The sequence below is a fragment of the Ammodytes marinus genome, assembly GCF_949987685.1.
Source record: "Ammodytes marinus genome assembly, chromosome: 9".
Taxonomy (NCBI): Eukaryota; Metazoa; Chordata; class Actinopteri; order Uranoscopiformes; family Ammodytidae; genus Ammodytes; species Ammodytes marinus.
Window position 1 is genome coordinate 12,532,991 of NC_137213.1, and position 13,282 is coordinate 12,546,272.

Below are 13,282 nucleotides of genomic sequence, written 5' to 3' on the forward strand. Positions count from 1 at the left end.
TGGAAAATAATGGTGGCCACACAAAATATTTACACTTTGGGCCCAATTTGTAATTTTTTTCTAAGGGGTGTACTCACTTTTGTTGCCAGCAGTTTAGACATTAATGGCTGTGTGTCGAGTTATTTTGAGGGGACAGTAAATTTACACTGTTATACAAGCTGTACACTGACTACTTTACATTGTATCAAAGTGTCATTTATTCAGTGTTGTCCCATGGAAAGATATAAAGAAAAATGTGAAGAAATGTGAGGGGTGTACTCACTTTTGTGAGATACTGTACATTGAAGTAGTAAGGCTAACATTCTACTCTTAAGTTACTTCTTATTTAAATGGTCTATGTTTCTATATTTTTCTATAGGCCTATATAGATATTATATTCTAAAATGGGTAATGAAACCTAATTTCCCAAGTTATTCATCATTTTACTGTTTTGAGTAGCAGATAGCCCCGCGGAGTGATCCATCCTCCCCGGTATATACGATCTGGGTCCAGTACCCTCTCCGGTGCTGTAGGCGGCAGCAGAACAGCGCCGCGTTTCCTGTGGCGCCCGAGAGTCACAACAAGAGGAGGAAGAGGAAAAACGACTGCTCGCTCTGGATCGTCGTCGACTGCCTTGCGTGACAACATAGGGATCGCGTTCAGGCTTCGGGTAATAAACATTTTTGTGTGTATATGTGTGTGTTTTTGTGTGCGCGTGCTTTTCTCTGTGTGGCTCCTCGCGGCCTTAAAAAAGGACATTTACATTTTTATTTGTTGGCGGACGGTTCGCCACCGCGCTCCGCTGTTTGTGAACTGCTTTAAAGGCACCAGAAACATGCCAATGGAGGCTTGCTGACCAAAATGGCTGGGCGCAGTGAAATGTGAAATAGTCTTTGCTAAGGTTATCCTTTCTGCACGCGACGCCACTGGTAAGCGATCACGGCACTTGACACGCACGAGTGAAGTTAAGAAAAGTGCGTCGGTTTGTTTCTGTTATATATTTTATTAGCGTTAGCGGCTTTTATTGCTATCGGGCCTGTCGTGTTTTTCCTTTTTTCTTCTTCTTCAGGATTTCTGCTTGAGTGATTTTGCTGCTTTTGTTTACTCCCTGCATTTTTTTTACGGTAAACAACTGCTTGCGTGTTATTTCCGTAATTGAGTGTGATTGTGTAAACTGTAAACCTGTATATATTGTCAGTTGAAGCGTGCAAACGGAGCTCCACCCCTCAGCTTTGCAGCTTTGTATACGTGCAAGATTTTGATGTGGGAAAACAAATATTTCACCGTTTCCTGTTTTTGTTATATATCCTCTTTATATATTTTCTTACATATTTATTTTTTAATTTTTTTTCTAGGTTGCTCCACTTTGACCTGCAACATGTCAGACTTACTGAGATACATCGACTATGACCACAAAGCCACCTTCCTGAAGATGCTGAACCAGCAGAGGATGGAAGGAGAGCACTGTGATGTGGTGGTGGTGGTGGAGAACATAGAATTCCGAGCTCACCGCTGCGTCCTGGCCGCGTGCAGCAACTACTTCAAGAAGCTCTTCAAGAAGCAGAGCGAGGAGGACAACTCCATCGTGGAGCTGGACTTCATCCGCTCTGACATCTTCGAGGAAGTTCTCAACTACATGTACACAGCGCGGCTCGCCGTGCGGAAGAAGGACATCAACATGATGATGTCGTCCGGTCAGATACTAGGCATCAACTTCCTGGATAACCTGTGCACGCAGAAGCGCGAGCTCACCAACATGAAGACCAGAGAGAACCAGGCTCCGGGCGACCATGGCATGCGAGCTCAGGACGCCATCCTGAAAGAGCTGGCCATGGAGGAGGTGAGGAAGAACAGCTTCTACGACCAGGGCATGGAGGGTATGGGGCCGGGGGGCTCCCACGTGTCTCAGCCTAACAACTACAACGCCAACATGACCAAAGACGCACACGGTCACGGCTGGGGCTCCTCTTCATCCAGCGACATGAAACTAGAGTACCTGCTGTACGGCCATCGCGACCACGGCTCGTGCCAGACTCCGGGCGGCAAACCCCTGGACCACAACGCCAAGAAGGAGCGTCTTCTCACCGCAAACCGGCCGTTCGGCTGCGAGCACTGCCCCAAAGCGTTCACCACCGCCGCGCACCTCAAGGAGCACCTGAAGATCCACTCGGGCTTCAAGCCGCACCGCTGCGTCGTCTGCGGCAAGGCGTTCATCCGCGGGCCCGACCTGAAGAGGCACGAGAGGGTGCACAGCAACGAGAGGCCCTTCGCGTGTCAGATGTGCGAAAAGGCTTTCAAGCACAAGTCCCACCTGAAGGACCACGAGCGGCAGCACAGGGGAGAGAGGCCGTTCAACTGCGGCTCCTGTGACAAAGCCTTCATCAAAGCGTCGGATCTGAAGCGCCACTGGAACACCATGCACAGCGGCAACCCACGCAGAAACATGTCCCAGTCCCCCGCCGCGTCGTCCCAGCATGCAACAGCAGAGCAGACCACCGACCAGAGAGACTGGAAACTGGAGACCGGGCCACACTCGCATAACTCTGGGGACTGTTGAGCCTGCTAGCAGACACACACCAAGCCACACTCACACTGACATACAAACACACACAACATGTACACACACTGATACAACCACAAACCTGTGACGGGCCGAGTAGCCCGACGTCACACGGACAATAATCGGAGTGAGTAACGAGAGATCATAGCATGTTCATAAGACTGTGGGGGCTGTATTATTATTCTAAAGATTTATGTCAAAAAAAACGATGTTTTCTTTCCACCTGTAAAATCATGTAAATGTTTAGTTCACTCTACTATACGTATATTTTTCACAAAGCATCGTTTGCTATCTAGACCGAGGGATCTCATAATAACATTATTCTCTTTTACTTTTTATGGGACATGTAACATTTAAATGTTTGTTTAACCTTTACTGGATTTTATGGAGAAAAAAAAGAGTGAAACAGATTGGGGGGAAGGAGGGGGAAGATTTTTTTTCTGCATAACCTTTGTTGCATTGAGTATATTCATGTGGATGTTTTTATTAATGGATGTGTTTAGTTGTATTGATTGATATTACACTGTAAGAGTCACCGTTTTGCATCAGATGCAGATGATACCAAAGTCTTGGGCCATTGACGGATTGTCTTTAAAGGCTGTCCTGCCCAAGCAACCGGCCAACTAGATTTACTGTTATACAGTATGACTGTCATCCAGCTATCAACAGGTAATGATAGATGTCTGTATATACTGTAGCTTAGTTTGTTGCACAATTAGAATACACAATAACGAAATATGCACATATAACATTGTCCTACTCCTACACTTTGACAATAAACACCATTTGCTGTGTTTTATTGTTTTTGTAAAGTTTGGTTTGTATTGAAGAGCTCAGCATGCAGACATATCACACACACGCGCATGTCTGTGCCACACCCATATCAACCTGGAAAACACTTGAATGAGACAATACAATGTTGAAAAATGTAAAACAATGCAAGCAACAGCCAAGGGTTATAATAAGTGTGTTTAGTGGAGATTTAAGTGGCAAGAAATGATGCATGTGCAGTTGCCATTGGTTTAATATTGAGGTGTTTGGTTTGTTCATTTGGTTGGAAGTCAAATGGTTTTAACTTCCTACCTTAACACAGAAAAGTATCTACCTGTAACGTGTGGTTAAGACCGTAACAATACTGTCCATACAAAGTTCGTAATCTGTTTTTTTTCACACAGTGATCTGCTGGCTATCAAATGACCAGTATGTGGGACTACAGATGTGTGCAGCTACATAATGTCAGTAAAACAAGCTATTTGAATCCAAATTACGAACATCAAAGTGATTGAAAATTCACTTGGATTAAGACATGCTGCTCTATGTGCTGCTAAGGTCAATTTAATGACAACACGGCAAAGATTAACCTGTAATGATATAACAAGGGCTAAAAACGAATGATTACGTGTTATTGATTAATCTGACCATTCCCTTTCATTATTGTTTGGTCTGTAATTTGTCATAAATATAGTGAAAAATGTCAATCCCAGTTTCTTGGACCCAAAGGTGACATTTTCAAATGTTTATTTTCTTCCAACAAGAGTCAAAAATCTAAAGTTGTTCAGTTTTTGATGATTTCTAACAAGAGAAAAATCCGCAAACCCTCATTTCAAAATCCGACCCCAGAGAATTATTTGCATTTTAGCCTGAAAAATGTCCTCCTCGATTAATAGATTATAATGAATTGTTGCTCATTTTTTGTTGCATGGGATACTACACTGAATAGTCTTCTGTTTTCTTCTTACAGTAAGCCAAAACAAGCCATTTGAAGACTTCACCTCAAATAATTTTTAACCGTTGTCCAATATCCACTTAGATCTAATGATATAAAAACCACAATGAAAACTACTCCTTTGAATAGTGAGTCTTTAGTTGGAGTTGAATTTCCTCCATCCATAGCTGCATCAGTGCCTCAGGATTTAGAGTGTTTATAGGCCTGGACTGTGCAAACAATCACATCTGCTGCCCAGCCCCCACCATCCAGCCCTGCACCTTTGGGTTCCTTTAGCTCTCTGGTTCAGCTCTCCATGTGAAACTAAACACTCTAGTGTCTCGTGAGAGTTAAAAAACACTTTGCGCGGGACATATCTCTAGCCAACACACACACACAACATGGCTGTGTCCTGTCGTCAAGAGAAACTCCTATACTCTGCATGCAACACTAGATGGTGCCCTGTTCATAGTCATTGACCTGTTGCTGCCCAATTTGACCTGCTTATGTTGACTGTCCCAAGTCTAGATGAGTAGTACTGATGTGTAGTACTCAGCTGAATAATAGTTACTAGGGGGGTTTATTAAAGAAAGCCAGGCTGACTGGGAGGCACACATGCTGCACACTGTGAAATGTATGCATGCTCACACCTCAGTGTTTTCCATATATTTCCATACATGTGACTGACTCCAGTGGTTGGAGGGAGGCCAGTGGCTGGTTGACAGTGAGACGGAGATGCTCTGTACCTGTTTATGACAGTTAGACAGCTCAGTCCGGGGGGAGGACTGCTGTAGAAGTGGTCCCTGTTTGCTGCATGTATATGAGATCCACCTATTCTTAACTGTCAGCAGAGGAAGGGTTTGATCGCCTGTAATTTAGGGTGAAACAGATGAATGGAAAACTGACGTCAGTGTCTTATGGAAAAGGCGGGCCTTGCCTCACTGATGTCAGTAGATGCCCCAAATCTGTTTTGTGCATTTCCTGGGCCTGCTGTATCCGTGTGTGTGTGTGTGTGTGTCCTCCTAAAGCCAGTGAATGCTGCAGGATATGGTTTTGTGTGTATCACATTGTTGGAGCTGGTTGTGTGTGTGTGTGCCTTTGTGTCATGACTGCCTGTGCGTGTGAGTCTGTGTGTATTTGCAGAGAGGTTTGAAATGTAATGTGTGCATTATATTGGCGTGTGTGTGCGTGCTTAGGGAATTGAGTGATGAGGGCTTATTGTGTGTTTGGAGGATGTGTGTGCTAGAGCATGTGCCCTGTTAGCGCATTTATATGTGTGTGCACGCATGTGTGCGTGCGTATGCATGTGTAATGACTGGGAAGGGCGTGGGGGGAAGGGGCCAGTGAGGGGAGTGCGAGTGTGCACTCACGCATTGTGTTTGTGTGTGTGTATGTGTGTGTGTGCACTATATGCATGTATAATGAGCTCTGTGTGCACGCAACATCCGCGTGTGAGTGACAGGCAGTGAGTGGATGAGCACTCATGCATGTGCCTCTGCGTGTGCTCATCCGTGCCTGTGCGTGAGGATTGTGTGGAGGATGGAAGAGAGAACAGTGTGTGTGTGTGTCCTTATTTGTTTTTATGTATGCATGAGCGTGCATGTGCATGCAAATGCACACATCATCACTATTTAGGGTATTTACGTGTCAGCAGGCTGAATTCTATAATGCAAATAGTCACACGAGTGAATTTATGTTTTTTAATGTGTGTGAGCATGCGTGTGGCATACATTACTACTGGGGGGGGGGTGCATTCAGATTCATGTCTGCATAACTTTATGTGGCTTTCTGTGTGTGTTTTTCTCCCTTCAGCTTCAGTGTGTGTGTTTCTGTGTGTTTGTGTGTGTGTGTGTGTGCGTGTGTGTGTGCGTGCATGTGTAGGCCTTCCCCAGTGTGTCTTTGCATGTATGTGTATATGTGTACAGTGAACACCCGGTTTCCATTACCCCGGCCGGCGTGGTTCCCTCAGCCAGACCACAAACCTCCTGTCTCCACTCTGGCTCCACCCAGCGCTGCCACAGGCTTCCCAGAAAAGAACAGCGTCTAATTAAAAAAAACTTTAATTACATTCATCTCATCTGTCTCTCACTCACACACACACACACACACACACACACACACACACACACACACACACACACACACACACACAAATGAACGAACACAGGGGGAATAAAACAACTGTATACAAACAATTCCATGTGATAAATGAGCATGAAAGGCAGAGCCAGCAGTTTTTTTTTCTTTTCTTTTCCCCAAGCGGACTAGGCTTTTAATCAGAGTGGCTGACATTCATGAGCCATATAGTCTCCTGTGATGTCGTCCCTCCACTTGAGCACCATCTGGAATTCCTTCACTCTTTTAAGGACAACGTGATCACGCCGTCTCTCTGTCCCTTCAGTGTCTTTTCACGAGGCATTTTATGTCCTCTATGTGATCTCCAAGGCCCCCTAAAAAAAACCTTAAGAAGAAAAAGCATAAATCATCTTCCATATGCGAATATATCCCCAGTTATTGAATAAACACACACACTCGGACAATTAAAACTGATTTGTGAGGCAGCGCACTTGAGAGAAGGTGACACAGCTGTAAAATAAACCCTCGATTAACGGCTCATCTTCAGAGTAAATGTCATATTAATGCGAGGAGGATCTCATGAGGAATGTGCTCTGGGAGGCTGGAAGGTGGTTCACTCATCACCTTAAACACAGGAACTCCTTATGTCTGACCAGCTACCCATCAGGCCACAGAGAGAAGCAGCTTTTTATTAACTGTGACCCGCTGTGTCCGCAGACAAAGGTGTGCCTATGTAGATCGGCATGGGGCTGACCTGCACAGTCAGACTGGGAGGAGGTGAGGTGAGGTGAGGTGGGTTATCTGGACATCTACACAGAAATGAGAGCCAGGCTTTAGGCTGGGCCGCATCGCCAAGATCTGCCTGCAGGAGTCATTGTTTCTGGTAGCATGGAGCAGATGTTGCAGCTGAGAGATTACCATCGCATCACTCCACAGTGGAGAGCCCAGGCATCCCTCACCTTCTCCTATGTGTTACTGTCCCCTCTCTCTATCTCTCTCTATCTCTCCCTCTCTCTCTCTATCTCTTTTGTCACTTTTTATCTCTGTTGCTCCTTTCCTGTTATCTCCTTACAGTAAAAATTAAAAAGTTAGGAAAACTCAAATTTTTCCACTCAACTCTCTGCTAGATTTTTTACTTTTGAGGACAGCTAAAACCCCTTAAGTTTTAAGGAAAACGTCCTACATTTAAGTTATCTCAACAGAAGATTATGAGTTGGAGGGGCGCCCTTAGCTCAGTTGGTAGGGTGTCCCCCCCATGGGCCTCGGCCAGCAGCGGACCGGGGTTCGATTCCAGCCCGCGGTCGTTCTCTGCATGTCACTCCCCTCTCTGCCCCATTTCAACTCTGTCTCTACACTATCAATAAAGCATAAAAATGCCACAAAAAAAAAGATTATGAGTTGGCTCAAATGCAGGACTTAAGAGTTTAAATTGGTAATGGCCTCGGAACTCAAAAATCTGAAAAGTTTATTTTTACTATGTTTATATTGTACTATATTTTTGTTATAGCTTATGCTAGTTTTAGTATTCCAAGTGTGTAGGAGAACAAACACAGTAATAATTTGATTGTACAGTAAACTGCCTGTTTACTGTACATATGACAATAAATATCTTAAATGTTTTCGTCTTCTCTCCCCTTTTCCTCCTCTGACCTCCCCAGCCTCCTTCCATCACTTCTCTCTCTCTCTCTCCATCTCCCCTGTCAGTTCTCTCCCTCTCTCTCTCCTCCTTACCGGCAGGCACAGATAACAACTGAAGGCTGTCTTTGGTCAGACAGAGCACACGCTGTTCTGCTGTTATCAGTCCCGGTCATGGAGGTCTCACTCTAATGAAATTCCCTCGGTCATCACACTGTCGGATCTGAAGGCAGCGTTTGTTTTGTTTTTTTAGAACACATCTGGGGAGTGGAGCTGAGGGCATGAAAAGAAACAAGCAACTGTAATCTGATTATAAAATACGTCACCTGTAATCTATACCCTGATCTGGAAACTGTTACTTAGACGTACCCATTTTGTAGATGACAAGACATTTGGTTAAAAATTTAATATCTTTGATTAGTGCTGTCTTTATTTTAAATCACACATACTATAGACATTTATAATTCCATAATTTTGGGGGGGATTTAAAAAATATATAGGGGAAGGTGGGGTGATTTGTGCATTTTGGAAGTTGCAAAACCCCTTGTTTCTAGAAAACCGTGGAAGAAATTGGAAATGTGACCACATATTTAAGAAGAGCCATCCATTTGACTCATCCTGTAAAGAAGGGAGACACAAGGAATAAGATATAAGCACATTTAAGCTCAAAAAACTGTGTTTTGCCTTTCAAAGTAAAATTTCCATGATCAAGGTTTTTTGATTATTGTGTCTGAACAATTATAGACACGTTTGAAAACATTTGACACATGTTTTAGTGCTTTGGTATGCTACACTTTGAGTCTATATAGTTAGCACAATGTCAACCCTAAATTGCTGCATCATGCCTATTATCCAAAATTCTGGGGATGGGGTGATTAGTGCGCAAGGGCCTGGGTGAGTTATAAGTAAGTAAGTAAGTAAAATGTATTTATAAAAGCACATTTATGACAGTTTGCACTGTCCAAAGTGCTGTACATAGTGCATTCAGTAGGTAAACAATGAAGGTAAAATAACAATAACCAAAATAAAAGACGTAAAGCCCATACATCCACATAAACACAGATAGTAGTGCAGAGGTAAGTAAGTAGTGCAGAGGTTAATGGGGAGGAAACACCAGGGTGTACATATGGGTTTTGAGCCTTGATTTAAAGGCAGAAATGTAGGGGGAATCACATTTGTCAGGTGGCAGTTGGTTCCACAAGCACGGAGCAACTAGTGCAAAGTACATTTCTGAGAGTTGTGCCAGTGGCATGGCTGTATACGCTGGTCACCAAAAGAAAGTGATAGTCTACAGTAGCTCAGGAGAGAGTGACATCTCAATTCCACTTAACGACACCACTGATGAGAGTTCAGATGGCCAGAAAGATGATGATGGTGACTTTGTCATTGTGACACAATGACGCACAAATCACCGCACTACGTGGGGTGATTTGTGCGACAAGACAACTTTTTTTCCGAAAGCTATATTTCTTAAACAGTTTATTCCAGATCCAAAGTTTTTATTGCCAGGGATGCACAACATCCTGAAATATATGTACATATTTGAGTTGGAGACATAACTGTCAAGGCCTCACTTTAAAATCACTTTGAGTAAAAAGTTGCACAAATCACCCCACCTTCCCCTATATATATATTTTTTTTTAACTTTTTTGAGAACATTTTTGACTAAATTAAATACTAGATTCAATATTCATTGAATCCCTGTAGACAAAAAGTGACATTCATAGCAGAACACAACTAATTTGAATTTATTTTGAATTTTCTCTGAACCAGATCGGAATCTATTTTAAGAGATCTGATTTGGCCAAGAGTTGGACCTGCCTGTATATTTCCCTAAACCCTTGTTAGTGAATACAGCACATCTTGACTGATGTCTCAAGATTAGTGTCAGTTCATGCAAATCAGACAGGAATTAGATTTTCCTCAACAACAAAAAAAGAAAAAAAAATTATATTTAAATTCAAATTGGGAGGAAAATACTGTAGTTTTTGGACTTGGAATTGAATTTTATATCAAAATGATCTACATCCTATTCAACCTTATGATTACATTTTCGTCTGCCCTGCTCCTCGTCTCTCACAGCAGGTGGCCCCACATCCTAGAAGAAACGTATCATTCATTTCCCTCAGCTTTGAAGAGTTTCCTTTTCAAAGAAGCTGTCAAAAGTATTTCAACTGAAACTTGGAAGGAATCAATGATGAATACCCAATAGGGCATACAACCAGGCACATAACCGCAGTAAGTTTATCCAATGATAGCACTAGTGTTCACCCCGTTTTGACCTCACACTGAACTTCAGTTGCAAAAAGAATCTTGAGCTCCTTGTAGAGACAACCTTGATTTACTTGCATGACATAATCAATGATACAAATTACATTTCACCTAAAAGCTTCTTGGAAGAGTCAGATCTATTTGCCAAAATGGGCTTTGTAATCGTCCCCAGACATTTCTCGGGGTAAAGAAAGCCCACTCTCTTGTCTTTTCACTCCTCCCAGTTCATGACTCCACCATCACGAGATCACTAGTTACTGTGCGGTTTCTCCCTTAGGGGAAGAGAGGTACGTCAAACCCGAACAACCCCTCCACCGTATTTCATAGAGGCTTGTCAAGGCAGAGATGGAAGTGAACATCTCATTCAGATGAATGTTAAAGGTGGAGTCAGCGATCCTGGAAAAGGCTTGTTTATCGAAATCACTCTTTGACAAAATCAGTGAATCTCTTCTCATGATCCGCCACATGTTCTTGCTGCGTGTGCGCTGGAAAAAAAAACCTGGTGTTAATGCAGAATATATAGGCTCTGTAAACTGGTATGTTGCTATGGCGGGCTCCTTTGTTTACATACAGGTTTACAGAGCTTAGGCTGTGTATTAACACCAGCTTCTTCCACAGCACACACAGTGGGAACAGGTATTCGATTGTGAGGAGATATTCACTGATTTAGACAAAAAGTGATTTCGACAACAAGCATTCTCCAGAATCGCTGACTCAAACCTTTAAGTGAATCCTCTGTGGACTAAAAGAACAGAGAACAGTTGAATCTTTGTTGTATGCGTGTTGGCCCAAAGACCAGACAAGCCTCACTGTCGCTTTCCCTCAGCAGGTGTTCAGATATCAATTATCAGTGGTTGTTTCTCCAGTCTGTGTCTCAGGAAGGGCATGCTTTATATTTTTGGCGTTTAATCTAAGGACGTCCCCCCCGAGGGGTAAAAATAAATGATAAAAGGAATCGCTTCGTTTTGTCTCTGCTTGGCCTCGTCTCATGTCTGAGTGTGGAGGGGAACTTTGATGTCATCCAGCCGTAGTGGTGTCTGGTGTTCATTAGAGGGGCCTGAGTTCTTGTCTGCCAGACACTGAGACCAGGGCCCCCACTGGGCAACACTCAAGGTTAAAATATTGATCTATCAGGCACGCTTCTCTGATATCTGATATGAAAAACATTTGTTAGGTGCATATGTCTGTTTTTAGGCAGAATATTAACAGGTATAACAAACACAGTAGGAACAGTTTTATTAGATTTCTATGTAAAGTGACCCCATCCCTTATTCAATCAGGATATGTTTGTGTCTTAAAGTGAGCCTGTGGTGAATAGCGTGTGCACTGTGACCATATGTGATGATTACAGGATAGTGAGGAATGTTAAAACTTTGTCTAATCAGTAGCACTAGTGGGAAAGAGTCACAAACTCATTGAACTGATTTTTGTATCTGATGTTCTTTATTTTAGTTAACTCAACAACAAAGCCTGTCTCAATTGGAAAAACTGATTGGAAAAACTGAGTCGAACTCAACTTTAGAACTCAAAACTGTTGAATAGATTTGATATTTTTTTAGCCACTAAGGGGCAGCGAGGAAAGCTGAAAACACAGCATCTGACAAGTTAGCATTTTAATGTGAATGTAGCAAAGAGTTACCTTTTTACCATGCTTTTTACACACCTAGCAGGGCCCATCTTAGCCCTTCCTTGGAGTTGGTTTTCCACTCAATGAATGTCTAATTTTTCATAATTCACCATAAATATAGGCTTCTTTTAGCTCTGTTTTGCTTTCCACCATCCAGAGGAAAATGTCTGGCTCTCTTGAGTTGCTAAATGCTACATTGTGTTCACCAGCTAGTTGCTACCTGCTGTTTGGCGCTCCAACCACTACACCACGAGCGCCCCTTGTCATTTCATCGTTGCAATTTTCTAATGTCCATAATGCATCTGGTTTTACAGCAAAACTTTTGCTCAAAGATGACATGCAGATGACTGTTCTTCTGTCAAAACTTTATGCAACCTCTGCTCATTCTTTAAACACAAACCAAGAGCTAAACGAACATTAGAGTCCATAAAACATTGCCATACTTTTCCTGTCAACATATATATATTTTAAAGAAACTTCTAATCTTCTCAGAAAATATATTTCTCTTTGACTAGTGTGAGTGTGGTGAATAGAAACCAGAGCAGAGACCGCTCAGTGCTACAGATTTCACCAAGATGGAGGCGACACCAATCCGGAGATTACCACTTTAAACTTCACCCTGGATACATCTGCTTTCATCCTGTCACACATGACTCGAATCAGCCCCGCGCCGGCGTTATCAGCAGCTGTAACCCCCCTAACTCTGCCCCGTGCTCCATGGACAGTAGAGGCCTTGTCTCAAAACCATCACAAGCGGTCAACAGCGTGGCAGCCAAAGGGTTTGAACTCGCAATCTGGCAACAGCCCCCCGACATAATGTTAGATGTGGTGGTTCAGTAGAGTTGGTTATTCAATAAGTCCAATGTTGTGGTTGACGTTTGCTGAGGAAATATCTTAATTCTACCAGGTAGCGCCTGCCAGAACTATTGAAATAGAACAAAGAGAGAAGCAGAAAAGAGATGATCAGTTTGCAGTTGTTACGTGTGCATTTTTTTCTGGGAAATCATGTGAAGCCGCGTGTTACACCATCAGTCCAGAAGTGCCTTTGAGTTTCTTCACACTTAAGAGACTCAATCGGGGGGTGAAAAGGTGGACATTTCTCTGCGATATTTCTACAATCTAGGATTTCAAACCGTGGCTTAGCGATGCTAGGGGCCCTGGCCCGAGGAATGAAGGGACTGTTTTTACATTTGACTGACGGATCAGGGGGGGTCACATAGCTTAAGTGCCTAAATCCCAACCTGCTGCCATAAACACCTCGTCGGGAGAAGGGCGGGCGGGCTGCTTTCAGAGGGATTTCAACCCCTTTGGTGCAACAGTTGCTGCTTTGGCACAAAATGGATGCCCTATGTGTGTGCAGGGAACAGGTGGACTGACAATAACTATACCAATATGAGAGGCTAAAATGGGGTGCCATGTGCTCGGGAGC

The 13,282-nt window shown here is 43.2% G+C and overlaps 1 protein-coding gene across 1 annotated transcript; it reads left to right on the forward strand.

The window, feature by feature from the left end:
* The first annotated feature begins 567 nt into the window (after nt 1-567).
* On the forward strand, nt 568-3,333 carry LOC307255543 (zinc finger and BTB domain-containing protein 14-like). The gene is made up of 2 exons (XM_080034231.1): nt 568-649; nt 1,335-3,333. The coding sequence occupies exon 2, from the start codon at nt 1,358-1,360 to the stop codon at nt 2,534-2,536; it is 1,179 nt and encodes a 392-aa protein (XP_079890357.1). The 5' UTR covers nt 568-649; nt 1,335-1,357; the 3' UTR covers nt 2,537-3,333.
* The last annotated feature ends 9,949 nt before the right edge of the window (nt 3,334-13,282 follow it).

Bases quoted from the DNA above. Each gene is read 5' to 3' on its own strand.
- LOC307255543 (XM_080034231.1), top strand. From the start codon at position 1,358: ATGTCAGACTTACTGAGATACATCGACTATGACCACAAAGCCACCTTC.